The sequence below is a fragment of the Dipodomys spectabilis genome, unplaced genomic scaffold (assembly GCF_019054845.1).
Source record: "Dipodomys spectabilis isolate Male_0828 unplaced genomic scaffold, ASM1905484v1 ptg000360l, whole genome shotgun sequence".
Lineage (NCBI taxonomy): Eukaryota > Metazoa > Chordata > Mammalia > Rodentia > Heteromyidae > Dipodomys > Dipodomys spectabilis.
The window spans coordinates 2,433,601-2,447,091 of NW_024871037.1; the positions used below are offsets into that span (position 1 = coordinate 2,433,601).

The window sequence follows — 13,491 nt, forward strand, 5'->3', positions numbered from 1 at the left end:
CTCCACTTAGATCTTCCTTGAATGGGCATTTATTAAGGGCCTGCCACGGGCTCATAACGTAGGGGTCAATAGAACTAGATGCTGGGGTGTTGGCTGTCGGGTCGCAGCTCATAGTGCAGAGGGGGGAAGGCCGTGTGGTCTTCCTCACCTTCACAACTCAGCTCCAGTACCAGCACCCGCACCTCAGGATCAGGTACCTTGTTTGTCACCTGCTGAACCAGTTCTGTCACCCTGGCATGGGGGGGGGGGGGAGTGTGGTAAAGGGGAGATTGGGGAGGTGAGCAGAGGTATACAGTAAGTAGACCAGCTGGCATAGACGACAACGGGGCTGGGGAATCTTTGGGAGCCCAAACCAGGAGCAAGAGCAACTCAAGACAGGAAACATCTGAAACTATTTTAGGAGCAGCTGACGGAGCGGGCAGGAGGCAGGAAGCCATGAGTCTCTTGGGAGTGGGCTGTGAAGTGGGGGGCTGGGTAGTGTGGGGAGCCAAGCCATTGAGCTCTTGAAGCCTTCATCCCACCCCCCCCCCCCCTCCCAGCCCATTTGCTGGCTCCATTTGGTGAAAGAATGCTTCAGGAAGGTGTGAGGGGCCTAGAGTTGGGCTGGGTAAAAAAGAATGGCTGTGGGCTTAGGCTCACCTAAGGGCCAGGCTCCGGGTCTGTTTTTCAGGTGCCCATCTTGCAGAATAGAGTATTGCTGAGCCATGTAGCAGCATCCTCACCCTCAACCCATGTTGTTCCTAGAAAGATAACAGGGCAGATGTCTGCTGGGACCAGGCTGTCCTGGGTCTGGGGGGCAGGGCGGAGAGGGGCAGAGCTGGGGGAAACAAGTCACACCTGGAGACAGGCCAGCAGTGACTCCAGTGTCCTCTCTGGCTGCCCAGCTGACACCTTCAGGCGATCCCAACGGGTCCATTTCATGTCTTGAAACTTAGGGGGGCATGTGGGACAGGGGGAGAGAAGAAGTGGGAGATTGCTCATACATAGTAGCAAACTCTGGTTCAGTTATTCACACACACACACACACACACACACACACACACACACACACACACACAGCCTTGCCTAGGGGAGGAGGAGCTGGACTGGAGACAGGAAGCGGGGGGGGGGGGGGGGGGGGGTGAAGTGTGCAGCCTCTGGTTGAAGGTGGGATCTGGGCCCAGAATCTCAGCCCCCTTCCAACCCAGGCTGTGGCCAGCACAGGAAATGGGACTATGGGGCCCTGTACAGGGATGCAGACATCCATCACACCAACCAGTGGAGAGGGGTGGGGTGGGGGGAACGCTAAAAGGGGGTGGTGCTTCCTGAGGAAGCTGGAGCAGAGCTGCTGGCAGCCTCCGATAAAGTGCTTGTTCTTTAAATGAGATTCTGGGACCTTGGGCGGAGAGTTGGGGGCAGTGTGTGGAGGGGGGGGTGTGCACATTTCTATTTCCTTACTCTTACTTCCAGGACCTAGACTACTTATGGACACATGAACAAAGCGTACAGTGACCACCAGACTCTAATGCCCACTCCCCCCACCCCCTGAGATCCCAGCAGAAACACAGTTTATATAGAGACCTCCTTTTCCTGTCTCTTTATTTTCCCATTTGAAAAGTCTTGTTGATCCAGCGCCTAGAGCTGAGGACAAGAGGTAATAAACAGCCAGAGTCCCCAACAAGGGGCTCTACCAGTCTTTCAGAGATCATACTGGGGTCAAGCTGAGACTAGGCTAGAGGCAAGATGGGGGTTCAGCCCCTTCCTCCTTTATTGACAAAGGCAGTCTGTGTGCTGGTTAGGGGGTGAGTCATCTCACAAAGGGACTCTGTGTATTGTGTCCAGAGGGACCCTAGGGCTACTGGGCAAAAGCTCAGGACTAGCCAGTGACCTCTGTCCTCTCCTCTGATGAAGGCATTTCCTGTACCCCTATTCTGTGCCCCAAGGAAATGCCAACCATTGTAGAGTGTGGGCACACAACTGGGGGGGGGGCCTTCCCAGCCTTGCATTCCCAGGAACACATATACACACCAACCCAGGGACATCTTTGTGTATATACTTATACATAACCATGAATACCCACACCAAGCAAGACCCTTGTGTGCCCATCTGGCACACAGATGTGCAAGCTTGCTGTCTCCATGCCACACACCAGGAATGACCAAACCCTGGTGCATTCACATGGATGACATAAACACAGGCACCTATAGGGCTGCAAACCCACATCCATGGTGGTAAGCTCATGCCATCAGATCCTGCAGAGCAAAGCTAGACTCTCTGGGGGCTGGGACTTTGGACTCTCCTTCTTACCCTTCTCTTCCTCTCCTCCATCTCCCTCCTAGGGATCCTGCCTAGGAAGGAGGGGTCTGTGGGGGAATGTCTGGCTCCACTAATGAGTTAAAGCTGCAGCTCCCCCCAGACCCTGGACTGTAGGAGTGTGTGTGTGTGTGTGTGCGTGTGTGTGTGTGTGTGTGTGTGTGTGTGTGTGTGTGTGTGTAGGAATGGATGACGGCTGCTTCCTGTGTCTGACAGGCCCCAGCCTGGCTTCCTAACAGAAAGGGGGTAGTGGCAGGAGGGAGACTTGAGGACTTCCCTTACAGTCTGGTGGTAAGACAGCCCACAGCTAGAGTGGGACCTGATTGACTGGGTGGGTGTGGGGAAAGCCCGAGACTGGTAGAAGCAGGGGTAAGGGATTAAGAACTCACCTTGTGGATGGCTGGGGCAGAAGGTACATTTCGGTAGAAGCGGTTTTCAGCCAGGGATAGATAACTGTGACGAAAGGTATGGAGGGGCCGGGGCCCACTCACCACCTTATACAGCTCCAGGCCCAGCAGGCCCGCCACAGCCGCTGTACTGGTAGCAATGGCTGGGATAATCTGGCCCACAATTAGCTTGCTCTGCCAAGGAGAGGGGATTTGGTCTAGGCCCAAGGGCTAGGGTTTGGCCTTCCGCTTCTAGACCCAACTCCCAAGGAGTAAGATTACCTGGGCACGGCTGGCTGGTAGGATCCCATAGTTCTGAGATCGTAGATTAGCTGCTGCTGTCAGAAAGTCCATATGGAAGTTACTGTCATCATCCTACAAGGCCCAAAGTATAGTCATGTTAACATGGAAGCAGTGCCCCTCACCTGGGCCAACTGTGTGCCATTGTGAAGGACTTTGCACAGCTCTCTAGGTGGTTCATTATCTTCCCCTTCATCCCAGTTAGGCTGAGGTACAAGGATGGTGACCTGCTTCTTCTCCAGTAGCTAGTGCTGCTAGCCACCCCAACCACCGCCCCAGTCCAATTCCTCACCCCTATTTATTGTTAGGGTTTTTTTTTTTCCAGTCCTGGGGCTTGGGCACTGTCCCTGAGCTTCTTTTGTTCAAGGCTAGCACTCTACCACTTGAACAACAGCACTACTTCCAGCTTTTTCTCTTTATGTGGTACTGAGGAATGGAACCCAGAGCTTCATGCATGCTAGGCAAGCACTCTACCACTAAGCTACATTCCCAGCCTCCTTCGCCCCTATTTAGGATCCCACCTTGTCAAACAGCAGAGGCTTCAGTGGGGGGCCCTTGCTCCAGACTTCCAGGGCCTTCTGTAGTTCTTTTAACTGCTCAGGACCTGCCATGGGACGGAGTGTTCTTAGTACCTATCTCCTGAGCTCTTCATGTCACTGCTCCTGTATTAAATCAAGGAACGTTTCCCCCACCCCCAACTTCTTTTGGCTTTTTTTTTTTTTTTAGGTCCGGTTGTGGGGCCTGAACTCTGGGCCTGGGCGCTGTCCCTCAGCTCTTCAGCTCAAGGCTAGCGCTCTACCACTTGAGCCACAGCACCACTTCCAGCTTTTTCTGCTTATGTGGTGCTGAGGAATCGAACCCAGGGCCTCATGCTCTACCACTGAGCCACCTTCCCAGCCCACCCCCAACTTCTTTTGATGCCAGTTCTGGGGCTTGAACTCAGGACCTGAACGCTATCCCTCAGCTCTTTCACTCAAGGTTAGTGTTCTACCACTTGAGCCACAACTCCACTTCTGGTTTTTTTTTTTTTTGGTCCAGTCATGAGGCCTGAACTCTGGGCCTGGGCGCTGTCCCTCAGCTCTTCAGCTCAAGGCTAGCACTCTACCACTTGAGCCACAGCGCCACTTCCGGCTTTTTTCTTTTTGCTTATGTGGTGCTGAGGAATCGAACCCAGGGCCTCAGGCATGCAAGGCAAGCGCTTTACCACTGAGTCACTTTCCCAGCCCCCACTTCCGGTTTTCTGGTGGTTAATTGGAGATAAGAGTCACAAGGACTTTCCTACCTGGGCTAATTTACAACTGCAGTCCTCAATCTCAGCCTCCTAAGTTGCTAGACTGACAGATGTGGGTCACCGGCACCTGGTGTGACCCCTAATCAAGCTCCCTTAGCCTCCCTGGAGCCCCAACCTGCATGTGCATAACTCCTACATGACTGTCATCACTAGAGGCCACAGCCAGGCAGTTTCCAGAACTTTTTTTTTTTTTTTTGTCAGTTGTGGGTCTTGAACTCTGGGTCTGGGCGCTGTCCCTCAGCTCTTCAGCTCAAGGCAAGCACTCTACCACTTGAACCACAGCGCCACTTCCAGTTTTCTGGTGGTTCATTGGAGATAAGAGGCTCACGGACTTTCTTGCCCAGGCTAACTTTGAACCATGATTCTCAGATCTCAGCCTCCTGAGTAACTAGGATTATAGGCATAATCCAGAACTTTTTTTTTCCCCTAAGACTTTTCCAAGTGAACTGGGATTGGCATAAAAGCAGCAGGAACAAGACTTCCTCAGGATCGGAAAATGTGGCTAAAGCTAGAGAGAAGCAAGCCAAGAGGCCCTAAAAGGTAGTAAGTTAGATAGAAGACACTCTACCTCATCTTTCCTCTGTCTCACAGGCTGAAGATAGGATCAGGTTATTTAGTGGCAGTATCGGGGGGAGGGCAGGGTCAGGGGCCTCACCAAACTCAGCAGGTCCCCAAGCCAGCTTTAGTTTACTAGCAAAGATAGGGTTCTCCTGTTGAGGGTCAGGCTGTAGCAGCAATTTCAGCAGTCCCCTGAGCGCAGTCTGGTCTGATGAGCCAGGTAGTCCATGCATCTGGGCATACAAATTAGCAGCTGCCAGCACATAGAGAAAGTGCATGCCCTACAGTCAGATCAAGAGCAGGGCAGAGGTATGGCTATTAGTAAGTATGCATAGGTGCACTGAGCTAAAGTTTACTGTCCATTTGAGTATCTGAATGCCTGACTACTACGCGTGTGGACACCCACATATGCACAAGTGTGGCTCTCAGCATCTGTGCATTGTGTGTGTGCACACGTGTGTATATGTGTATGTGTGTGTAAAGACCCTGGGGCTTCTGAACTCAGGACATGATTTCTGTCTCTAAGTTTTTGTGCTCAAGGCTCTATTACTTGAGCCACAGCTGCACTTTTGGCTTTTTTTTTTTTTTTTTTTTTTGGTGGTTAATTGGAGAAAAGAGTCTCATAGACTTTCCTGCCTGGGCTGGCTTGGAACCATGATCCTCAGATCTCAGCCTCCTGAGTGGCTAAGATTATAGGCATGAGCCACCAGTGCCTGGCAGTATCTGTAGTGTAGTTCTGCAAAATGAACTTCTGTTCAGAGGAGACACATCTCTTATCTCAGGGTTCCTGAAGGGGACCTCAACTCACTTGGCTAGAATCAAATTCCAGGGGCTGAGGACATTGTTTGGATCCTGACCAGAATTGAGTTCCATCCTCAAGCACCTGGGGAAATAGAGAATGCTGGGCAGAATCTGATCCTCCTGAGCCCTCAGCAATCCCATCCCTTAATAATCGCTCACTTTATCAGGTGGGAAGCACGTTCGCAGTTGGATGATGTCATAATGGAAGCACACTTGCCATTGGTGAAGGGCCCACACCACACAGTCTTGCCAGGTCTGCGGGCGTACGCTCAGGATACCCAGCACCTGCTGTAGTGAGATCAGGATCTGTTGCCCATCCATGTGTGAGAGGGTAGTGCCCGCCCTGCATAGAAGAAGAAGAGGAAAAGTGTGAGGTTGAGTTTTGTGCTTGGAGCTCTGGATTTCCTATCCACCTCTGTTGGGTGTGCTTACTGTTGATAGCGGTTGATGGTCTCTGCAGATAATCGGAAGAGTCCTTCAAATTTATCCTGAGCCCACTGTGGACAGTTGGATGTTAGATGAAGCACCCATCGGCAGCTGAGGGCTGGGCTGGTTGGGGTGGGATGGACTCACCTGCAGGGTGTGCTCGAACGTGCTGGGGAGGTAACGGATAGTACAGATAGGGTAGGGGGTATCCTCAGAAGTTGGGTCTGAGGCAGGGCCACTATAGGTCTCGGTTACACGCGGAATGTACACTGAAGCACTGCCCCTGGTGCCCTGTGTGCCCGTTTCCAGCAGTGGTTTCAGATAGTGGGTGCATCGAGCAGCCACGTAGTATCCTAGCAAGGAGGGAAGAGGGTCAGGAGCGAGGTTGGCCAACAGCCAACCTCGGACAAGAGGATGAGCTCCAAGTCAAGCACTCACGGGCCTGGAAACTATCTACGGCAGCAACCACGCCATCCACATGAGAGAAGACGTGGTCTCCGTAAATGTGCTCTGTGGCGGGATCGAGTGGATGGATGAATGGAGTCACTTGTACGTTTGGGTTCAGACCATGGACAGCTGCTGCAGCGACTTCTGCCTTAGGCCTCTGGAAAGAACAGATAAAAATGTCCGGTGTATGGAGCATTCTGAGAAGGAAGTCTGCAATTACCTGAGTATGGGAATGGCCAGTACTCACACCAATGTCCTGTGACCGGAAGAGGAACTGACGACTGAGATTGGAGCGCTCGATATGGTCCATGTCAGCAACAGCCACACCTCCACTGCCCCCTGCTCCCAGGCCTACTAGGGCAAAGCCTTTGAGCATCTCACAGCCGATGGCACCAGCACCCACCTGCTGGGCAGAAGTACCCTTAGCCAGGATTGGGAATGTGGCTTAGTGGTAGAGTGCTTGCCTAGCATGCATGAAGCCCTAGGTTGGATTCCTCAGATAAAGCGGGAAGTAGCGCTGTGGTTCAAGTGGTAGAGTGCTAGCCTTGAGCCAAAGAAGCTCAGGGACAGTGCCCAAGGCCCCCAGTTCAAGCCCTGGGACTGGCAAAATAAAAATTTCTTTAGCAAGGGAACCTGTCATATTCCTCCCATCCTCACCCCACAGCTTACCAAGAGGTAATTCTGGCAGCTCAGTCTGTCCTGAAAACTAGATCCAAACACTGCAATCTGTCCATCATAGCGGCAGCCTCTCTACAGAACAGACAGACAGAGGTCAAAGGACACAGACTCCTCAATGAGTTTGAATCAGGACTTTGGGATCATTCCACTTGTTTTCCCCTTTGCCCTGATTTTGCATAAGGCTTGCACCCTTCCTCTAGACTCTCACCGGGGCACACTCCTCAGGATTGAGACGAAGCTCCCCATCTTCTGGAAGACAATCAAGGGCATCAAAGTACAGCCACTGGTCCAGGGGCACGAATTTCCTGGAGATTGCCTAGGGATACCACCAGGATGAGGCCTTCTGCCACTTCCTAACTCTCTCAGACTCCAGCTGAAAGCAGCACCTGGGTCAGTAAAGACTCTGGGGCTGCTGTCTGGTACTGGGTAGTCTCTAATACACACCCCCCCTTCCCAAGCTTCTTCCCCTTTTCTGCCTGCACCTACCTTCAGGACTTCTTGGGCAGTCACTGCTCCTAGAAAGGCTGCCATGGGACTCAAATAGCCAGCACTACTCAGGGCAACCATCCGCAGTAGAGTCTCATCCAATGGCTCTTCATTTGTCCCGTTTAGTGGTTCCAGGGCCTGAGCCAAGCTCACCACAGCCTCTGCATCAATCTGTTGAGTAAGATCGTGGTCATAGCCTCCCCAGCCCGAGTTCTGTTCCCTAGAAGTCTAAGTGGGATAGCCTGGTACTATTGCCAGCCTGGGAAAGCCCCACCTGAGATGCAGAGCACCAGATAGAGGACCCTGAAGGCTTCACCAGTTTGGATGAAGCTTCCAACTGAGCCTTGAGCGTAAGACAGTGCATTCCTGGCTACGCGCTCCCCGCCCCCCCCCCCCCCCCCCCGCCCTTGGTGGCTCTGAGCTTTTGTGCTCAAGGTTAGTGCTCTAGCACTTGAACTACAACTCCCATTTTCCTCCTTTCTGGTGATTAATTGGAGATAAGAGTCTCATGGACTCTCCAGTCTGGGCTGGCTTCCTACTGTAATCCTCAGATCTAAGCCTTCTGAGTAGCTAGGATGACAGTGTGAGCCAACTGCAGGCACTCTGCTTCTTCAGCTTTCTTTCTCTCTCTCTCTCTCTCATTGAGAAACACCACCTGGGATTCCATCTTGGATCTGTGAATGATTGTTGACATGATGTAAGACTCCAATAAGACAGGGGCTGAGATGGTGCAACAGGGCTACTCACTGGATCCCAGGGCTGGGGAAACCGGCCATACAAGTGCTGGAACTCATGCAGTGCACGAAAGGCCTGATGTAGGCAGTGGGCACGGTGGACTTCCTGGGTATTCTGGGCCACCACTCGGGGCTGGAGCAGGGCTATGTCCAGGGGCTCCTGCAGGTGACACCTGGCTCAGAGTCAAGTCCAGGGACTTGACAGTGGGCCCATCAAAGCTCCCCAAAGTGCTCCCAACTCAGCCTTGCACTGACATGTCTCACCATCTTGAATCTCTTGACTTCAGTGATGGTCCCACCACTTAGATAATGGGAGAAAGTTGCTGTATCTCCGATCTCCAAAGACCCATCCTCTGGGAGAAAATCCAATCTAGTAAGTCAAGATCTCTAAGCTCAAGTAGTTCCCCTCCTGTCTTAACATCTGTCTTCCAGACTTGGTTGCACCATGGTAAGGTGTAGGGAATACCTACCCCCAAAGACCAGCTTTCATTCATCCCCAGTGAGGACTTGGGCATTGAAATTGGGGTTGAATTGGGGTTGGCTTACTCTGTACACGGATAGTACGGCAACAACCATTGAGCTCAATCATCCCTTTAATGTCTGAGAAAATCACCAAGTCCCCGTCACAGAAGGAGTGTCCATGGTCCTTATCTCTCAGAGTGACAATGCCTGGAGATCCCTGGATGATAGGTAGCTTGGTTCAGGGTTGCGTTCTACAGGTCCTGGGACCCTTCAATGGACAGTGAGTAAATGCCCACCATCTTGGTTCCTACCTGGGAGATGTCCTGAATGGCAGCTCTCAGGGCTTCAGCCTCTGTTAGTTCCTGCACAATGAAGTCCTCACCGAAGTCACAGAATACCTGCCTATGTAGGATGTGGCACGGGACACTGAGTTGTCTCATAGGTTGGAATTAATGGTAGGAGGCACTAAGACAAGTTCATAGGGCCTAAATTGGGAAAGGACTTCTAGGAAACTAGAAAGTGTGTGTGTGTGTGTAGGGGTGGGGTAGACTGGAGACTAAAACTGGAGGGGATGCTTGGACAGGCAGAAGGCTGAGTAGAGGGTACCAGAACTAATTAGAGTAGGTGGTCAAATACTGGGAAATATTGCTGGCTGTAGTAATGGTAGGCTGAGCAAGCAGTCTTACCCCACCAGCCCTCGGGTATCAGCCACCAGAAAGCAGATTCCATGTTTGTGGCACAAGTTGCCCACCTTCAGCTGCTCTTCTAGTTTTGAGGCAGTCAGCACCACTACCTGAGAACAACACCCCGATCAGCAGGACCAAGACTCAGCCCTTCCTGCTGTTGAAGGCGAAGAGATAAGGGTCTGGGCTAGCCTGGAAAGCTGAAGGGGAGCCGGAGGAGATGGAGGAGGTACCTGGAAGTCTAGAAGGATGTCCTCAGTAATATCCCCTGTATGGATGGAGACTTGGACATCTTCATTGAGCTGAGTCAGCCGTGAATGAGACACTTCAGCTCTGTTCCTTCCCAAATCCTCCTCTGAGAGGAAAAACTAAGGAGAGATGCAACACATCCTGAGTAAAGAGATGCTCCCCCCATCCCGCGCTTTGACTGCACCCCGACTCTAGTCTGGTCCCTATAGACTCTTACCTGAGAAGCCAGGTCAGACCAGCAGGTGGGCTGGGGATCGTGAAGTGTCAGGCTGCCCACCCCCATCAGGACCAGGTTCTTGGCCACCTCAGCCCCTAATCCCTGTAAGCCAGACAGCAGGACCTTGGCTTCCCGAATCTTCTGCATGGCAGGTAGACCCAGCACATACCTGTGGATGGGAAATAGGAAGGCAGACAGGTGAAGACAAGTCTGTAGGCTATCCCAGTTCCTACCCCTCACTTCAAGACTCACAGCTGCCGAGAGTACTGCTCCTCATCCAGCAACTCAGGGCATTCTGGGACATCCATTTCTCAAGCTTGGTGCTGGTAGCAAGACCCCAGGGCTCTGTGTGTGTCAAGGTACAAAATCTAAAGGAATGAAACCAAAGGGGCGGGTGACAGCCCTTCCCCTGGCTCCTCTGTCATTTCAGGAAACTGAAAGTGAAAGTTAACTTGGACGCTGCAGCTCCCAGATCAACACAGATGCCAGCCAGCCTCAAGCAGGCGCAGCTGTGTGTTATCCTAAAGCTGCAAGAGAGTAGTCAGATCTGAGGGTGGGAGACAGGAACCATAAGATAAAGATAAATGAAAGGGGGCGGGGCAAGGGGGGAGCACAGAAATGGAGGGAGGGAGGCTGAGCAAATGCAGTCATTGTATTCAGTATACACTATGTTAAAAAATAAACTGGGCAAATGGAAACAAGTGTTTTCCCCCCTTGGTTGCTGTTTTTGTTTTCTTTCTTTGGGTCTTGTTTGTTCATTTATCTGTCTTTGGGAGGGTAAGGGGTGGGCACAGAAATGGAGGGACAAAGGGTGAACAAATGCAGCAGTGGTACTCACTAGATACTTTGTTGAAAATGAGCTCTACCACCTGTGGGTGGGGATGGGAGGTAAAAACTGGGAGAGAGGGAAGGAAAAACTGGTAGAAAGGGACGTGGTGACATTATCCAAAAAGAAATGTACTGGTTCCCTGACTTATGTAACTAACTCCTCTGTATATCACCTTTATAATAACATTTAAAAAATCAGCTATGCAACTTGTGGGCAGGGATGGGAAGGAAAAATGGAGGAAACCAAATGGAGGGGTGATATTGTCCAAGAAGCATGGTACTAATTACCTGACTTAATGAATTGTAAGGCCTTTGTGCAACTTCTTAATAATAACAAATAAAAAGATAAGAATATATGTCTTTAGTTTTAAAATAACAGACCTACAATAGAGTACCCTTTGTAGATTTTTGGGAGGGGGTGGGGGTTGGTTTTTGCCTTAGGAACTTGTGGCCAGTTCGCTTAGGAAGTAGGTGGATGGATTGCAGCTAACCATAAAACAATAGCTAAACCAAGGGCTGCCATATGGTTTTTGTTTTGTTTTAAAAAAAATGCGGCAACATTCATATAACAGAAGTAACCAATTTAGGGGCTGGGGATACAGTTCAGTAATAATGTGCCTAACATGTGTGAGGTCCTGGGTTCAATCCCTAGCACTGCCAAAAAAATGAACTATGTTAAAGTAAGCAATTCAACATCATTTAGTAAAGCCACCATCCCTCTCTAGTTCCAAAATTTTTCCATGACTCCAAAAGAGCATTCCAAAGATATTTTATTTATTTATTTAGTGCTGGTACTGGGGCATGAGCTCAGAACCTCATACTTTTTTTTTTTTTTTGGTCAGTCCTGGGGCTTGAACAGCACTACTTCCAGTTTTTTGATGGTTTATTGGAGATAAGAGTCTCACAAACTTTCCTGCCTGGGCTGACTTTGAACCAGGATCCTCAGATCACAGTCTCCTAAGTAGCTAGGATTACAGGCGTGAGCCACCTGTGCCTGGCTAGGACCTCATACTCTTTAATTGTTTATTTTCCACTCAAGGATGGTGCTTTACCACTTGATCCACCTTCTACTTCTGGCCTTTTGTTGCTTAACTGGAGATAAAGTCTCATGGACTCTTCTGTCCAGGCTGGCATTGAACTGCCATCCTCAGATCTCAACTTCCTGAGTAGCTAGGATTACAGGTGTGAGCCACCAGCACCCAGCTCATTTTCTCCTCAGCTCAATTAGCTCTACTAAAGATAGATAAAAAGTTGGCCAAAAAGAGCCCACTTGAGGGAAGCCTTTTATTGGGACTGTTTAAATTAAACCACCACCACCACCAAAAACCCTGCCCAAAAGAAGGCTGGAGATGAGTGAAATTCTGGTAAGAAAAGGAAGCACCAAGCACTTAGGAAGGCAGGAATAGCACCTGGAAGAAACCACAAAGAAAGATATGCCAAGCCAAACTGCTTGAATATTGGATAAGGAAAAGAAAGCAGAGGTCAAACAATAGACAAGTACTTGCAATCCCCTGGGCACTGGTGGCTCATGCCTGTCATCCTAGCTACTCAGGAGGTTGAGATCTGAGGATCACGGTTCAAAGCCAGCCCCAGGCGGGAGAGACTGAAAACTCTGATCTCCCAATTAACCACCAGAAAATCAGAAGTAGAGCTGTGGCTCTAAGTGGTAGAGCACTAGCCTTGAGCAAAAGAGCTCAGGGATAGTACCCAGACTTTGAGTTCAAGCCCCATGACAGACTTTTTTAAAAAAACTATTTAGGGTAGAGGTGGAAAGAATAATAATTCCCTTCTGCAGGATCATATTAATCTACATCAGAGGTATTTCTGTGTGTATGCGCCAGTACTTGGACTTGACCTCAGGACCTCACACTCAGCTCTTTCTTTTGTCGGTTGTGGGGCTTGAACTCTGGGCCTGGGCGCTGTCCCTCAGCTCTTCAGCTCAAGGCGAGCGCTCTACCACTTGAGCTACAGCGCCACTTCCAGTTTTCTGGTGGTTTATTGGAGATAGGAGTCTCACGGTCTTTCCTGCCCAGGCTGGCTTTGAACCGCGATCCTCAGATCTCAGCCTCCTGAGTAGCTAGGATTACAGGAGTGAGCCACCAGCGCCTGGCTACACTCAGCTCTTTCTTTCTTTTCTTTCTTTCTTTCTTCCTTCCTTTCTTTCTTTCTTTCTTTTTCTTTCCTTTTTTCTTTTCTTCCTTCCTTCCTTCCTTTCTTTTTTTCTTTGTTGGTTATGGAGCCTGAACTCTAGGCCTGGGCACTGTCCCTCAGCTCTTCAGCTCAAGGCTAGCACTCTACCACTTGAGCCACAGTGCCACTTCCAGCTTTTTCTGCTTATGTGGTGCTGAGGACTTGAATCCAGGGCTTCATGCATGCAACGCAAGCGCTCTACCAGCCCTTTGCTCAGCTTTCTTGTTCATGGTCAGCATTCTACCACTTGACTTACATCTCTATCATTTTGCTGGTTAATTGGAGATGGGAGTCTTGCAGACTTTTCTGTCCCAGCTAGCTTCAAACTTCAAACCACTATCCTCTGGGTCTTAGCTTCCTGAGTAGCTAGGATTACATGTGTGAACTGCCAGTGCTAGGCTTAAAACAGATGTATTTGATCTGTCATGGTATTAAAATATATGACCAGGAAGTCAGCGCAGTC

At 50.5% G+C, this 13,491-nt stretch overlaps 1 protein-coding gene across 2 annotated transcripts; it reads right to left on the reverse strand.

The window, feature by feature from the left end:
* Positions 1-13: 13 nt before the first annotated feature.
* Positions 14-10,418, reverse strand: Uba7 (ubiquitin like modifier activating enzyme 7). Of its 2 annotated transcripts, none has more exons than XM_042666079.1 (24): positions 10,263-10,418; positions 10,011-10,179; positions 9,778-9,912; positions 9,548-9,654; positions 9,173-9,263; positions 8,946-9,078; positions 8,664-8,752; positions 8,413-8,559; positions 7,666-7,836; positions 7,388-7,495; positions 7,171-7,251; positions 6,749-6,904; positions 6,493-6,658; positions 6,202-6,407; positions 6,061-6,125; positions 5,788-5,971; positions 5,636-5,710; positions 4,925-5,108; positions 3,500-3,582; positions 2,961-3,053; positions 2,682-2,873; positions 838-930; positions 640-740; positions 14-231 (listed from the first exon to the last, which is right to left on the reverse strand). In XM_042666079.1, the coding sequence occupies exons 1-24, from the start codon at positions 10,316-10,318 to the stop codon at positions 75-77; spliced, it is 3,042 nt and encodes a 1,013-aa protein (XP_042522013.1). In that variant the 5' UTR covers positions 10,319-10,418; the 3' UTR covers positions 14-74. The 2 variants fall into 2 exon arrangements, with proteins under 2 accessions (XP_042522013.1, XP_042522012.1); XM_042666078.1 differs by having other exon boundaries at positions 8,655-8,752.
* Between the last annotated feature and the right edge of the window lie 3,073 nt (positions 10,419-13,491).

Coding starts and splice junctions, on each gene's coding strand:
- Uba7 (XM_042666078.1), bottom strand. CDS start 10,318: ATGGATGTCCCAGAATGCCCTGAGTTGCTGGATGAGGAGCAGTACTCT. Junction 7,252..7,387: donor ATCCTGAGGAGTGTGCCCCG/GTGAGAGTCTAG, acceptor TCTGTTCTGTAG/AGAGGCTGCCGCTATGATGG. Junction 931..2,681: donor CTGCCCCAGCCATCCACAAG/GTGAGTTCTTAA, acceptor TGCCCCCCTAAG/TTTCAAGACATGAAATGGAC.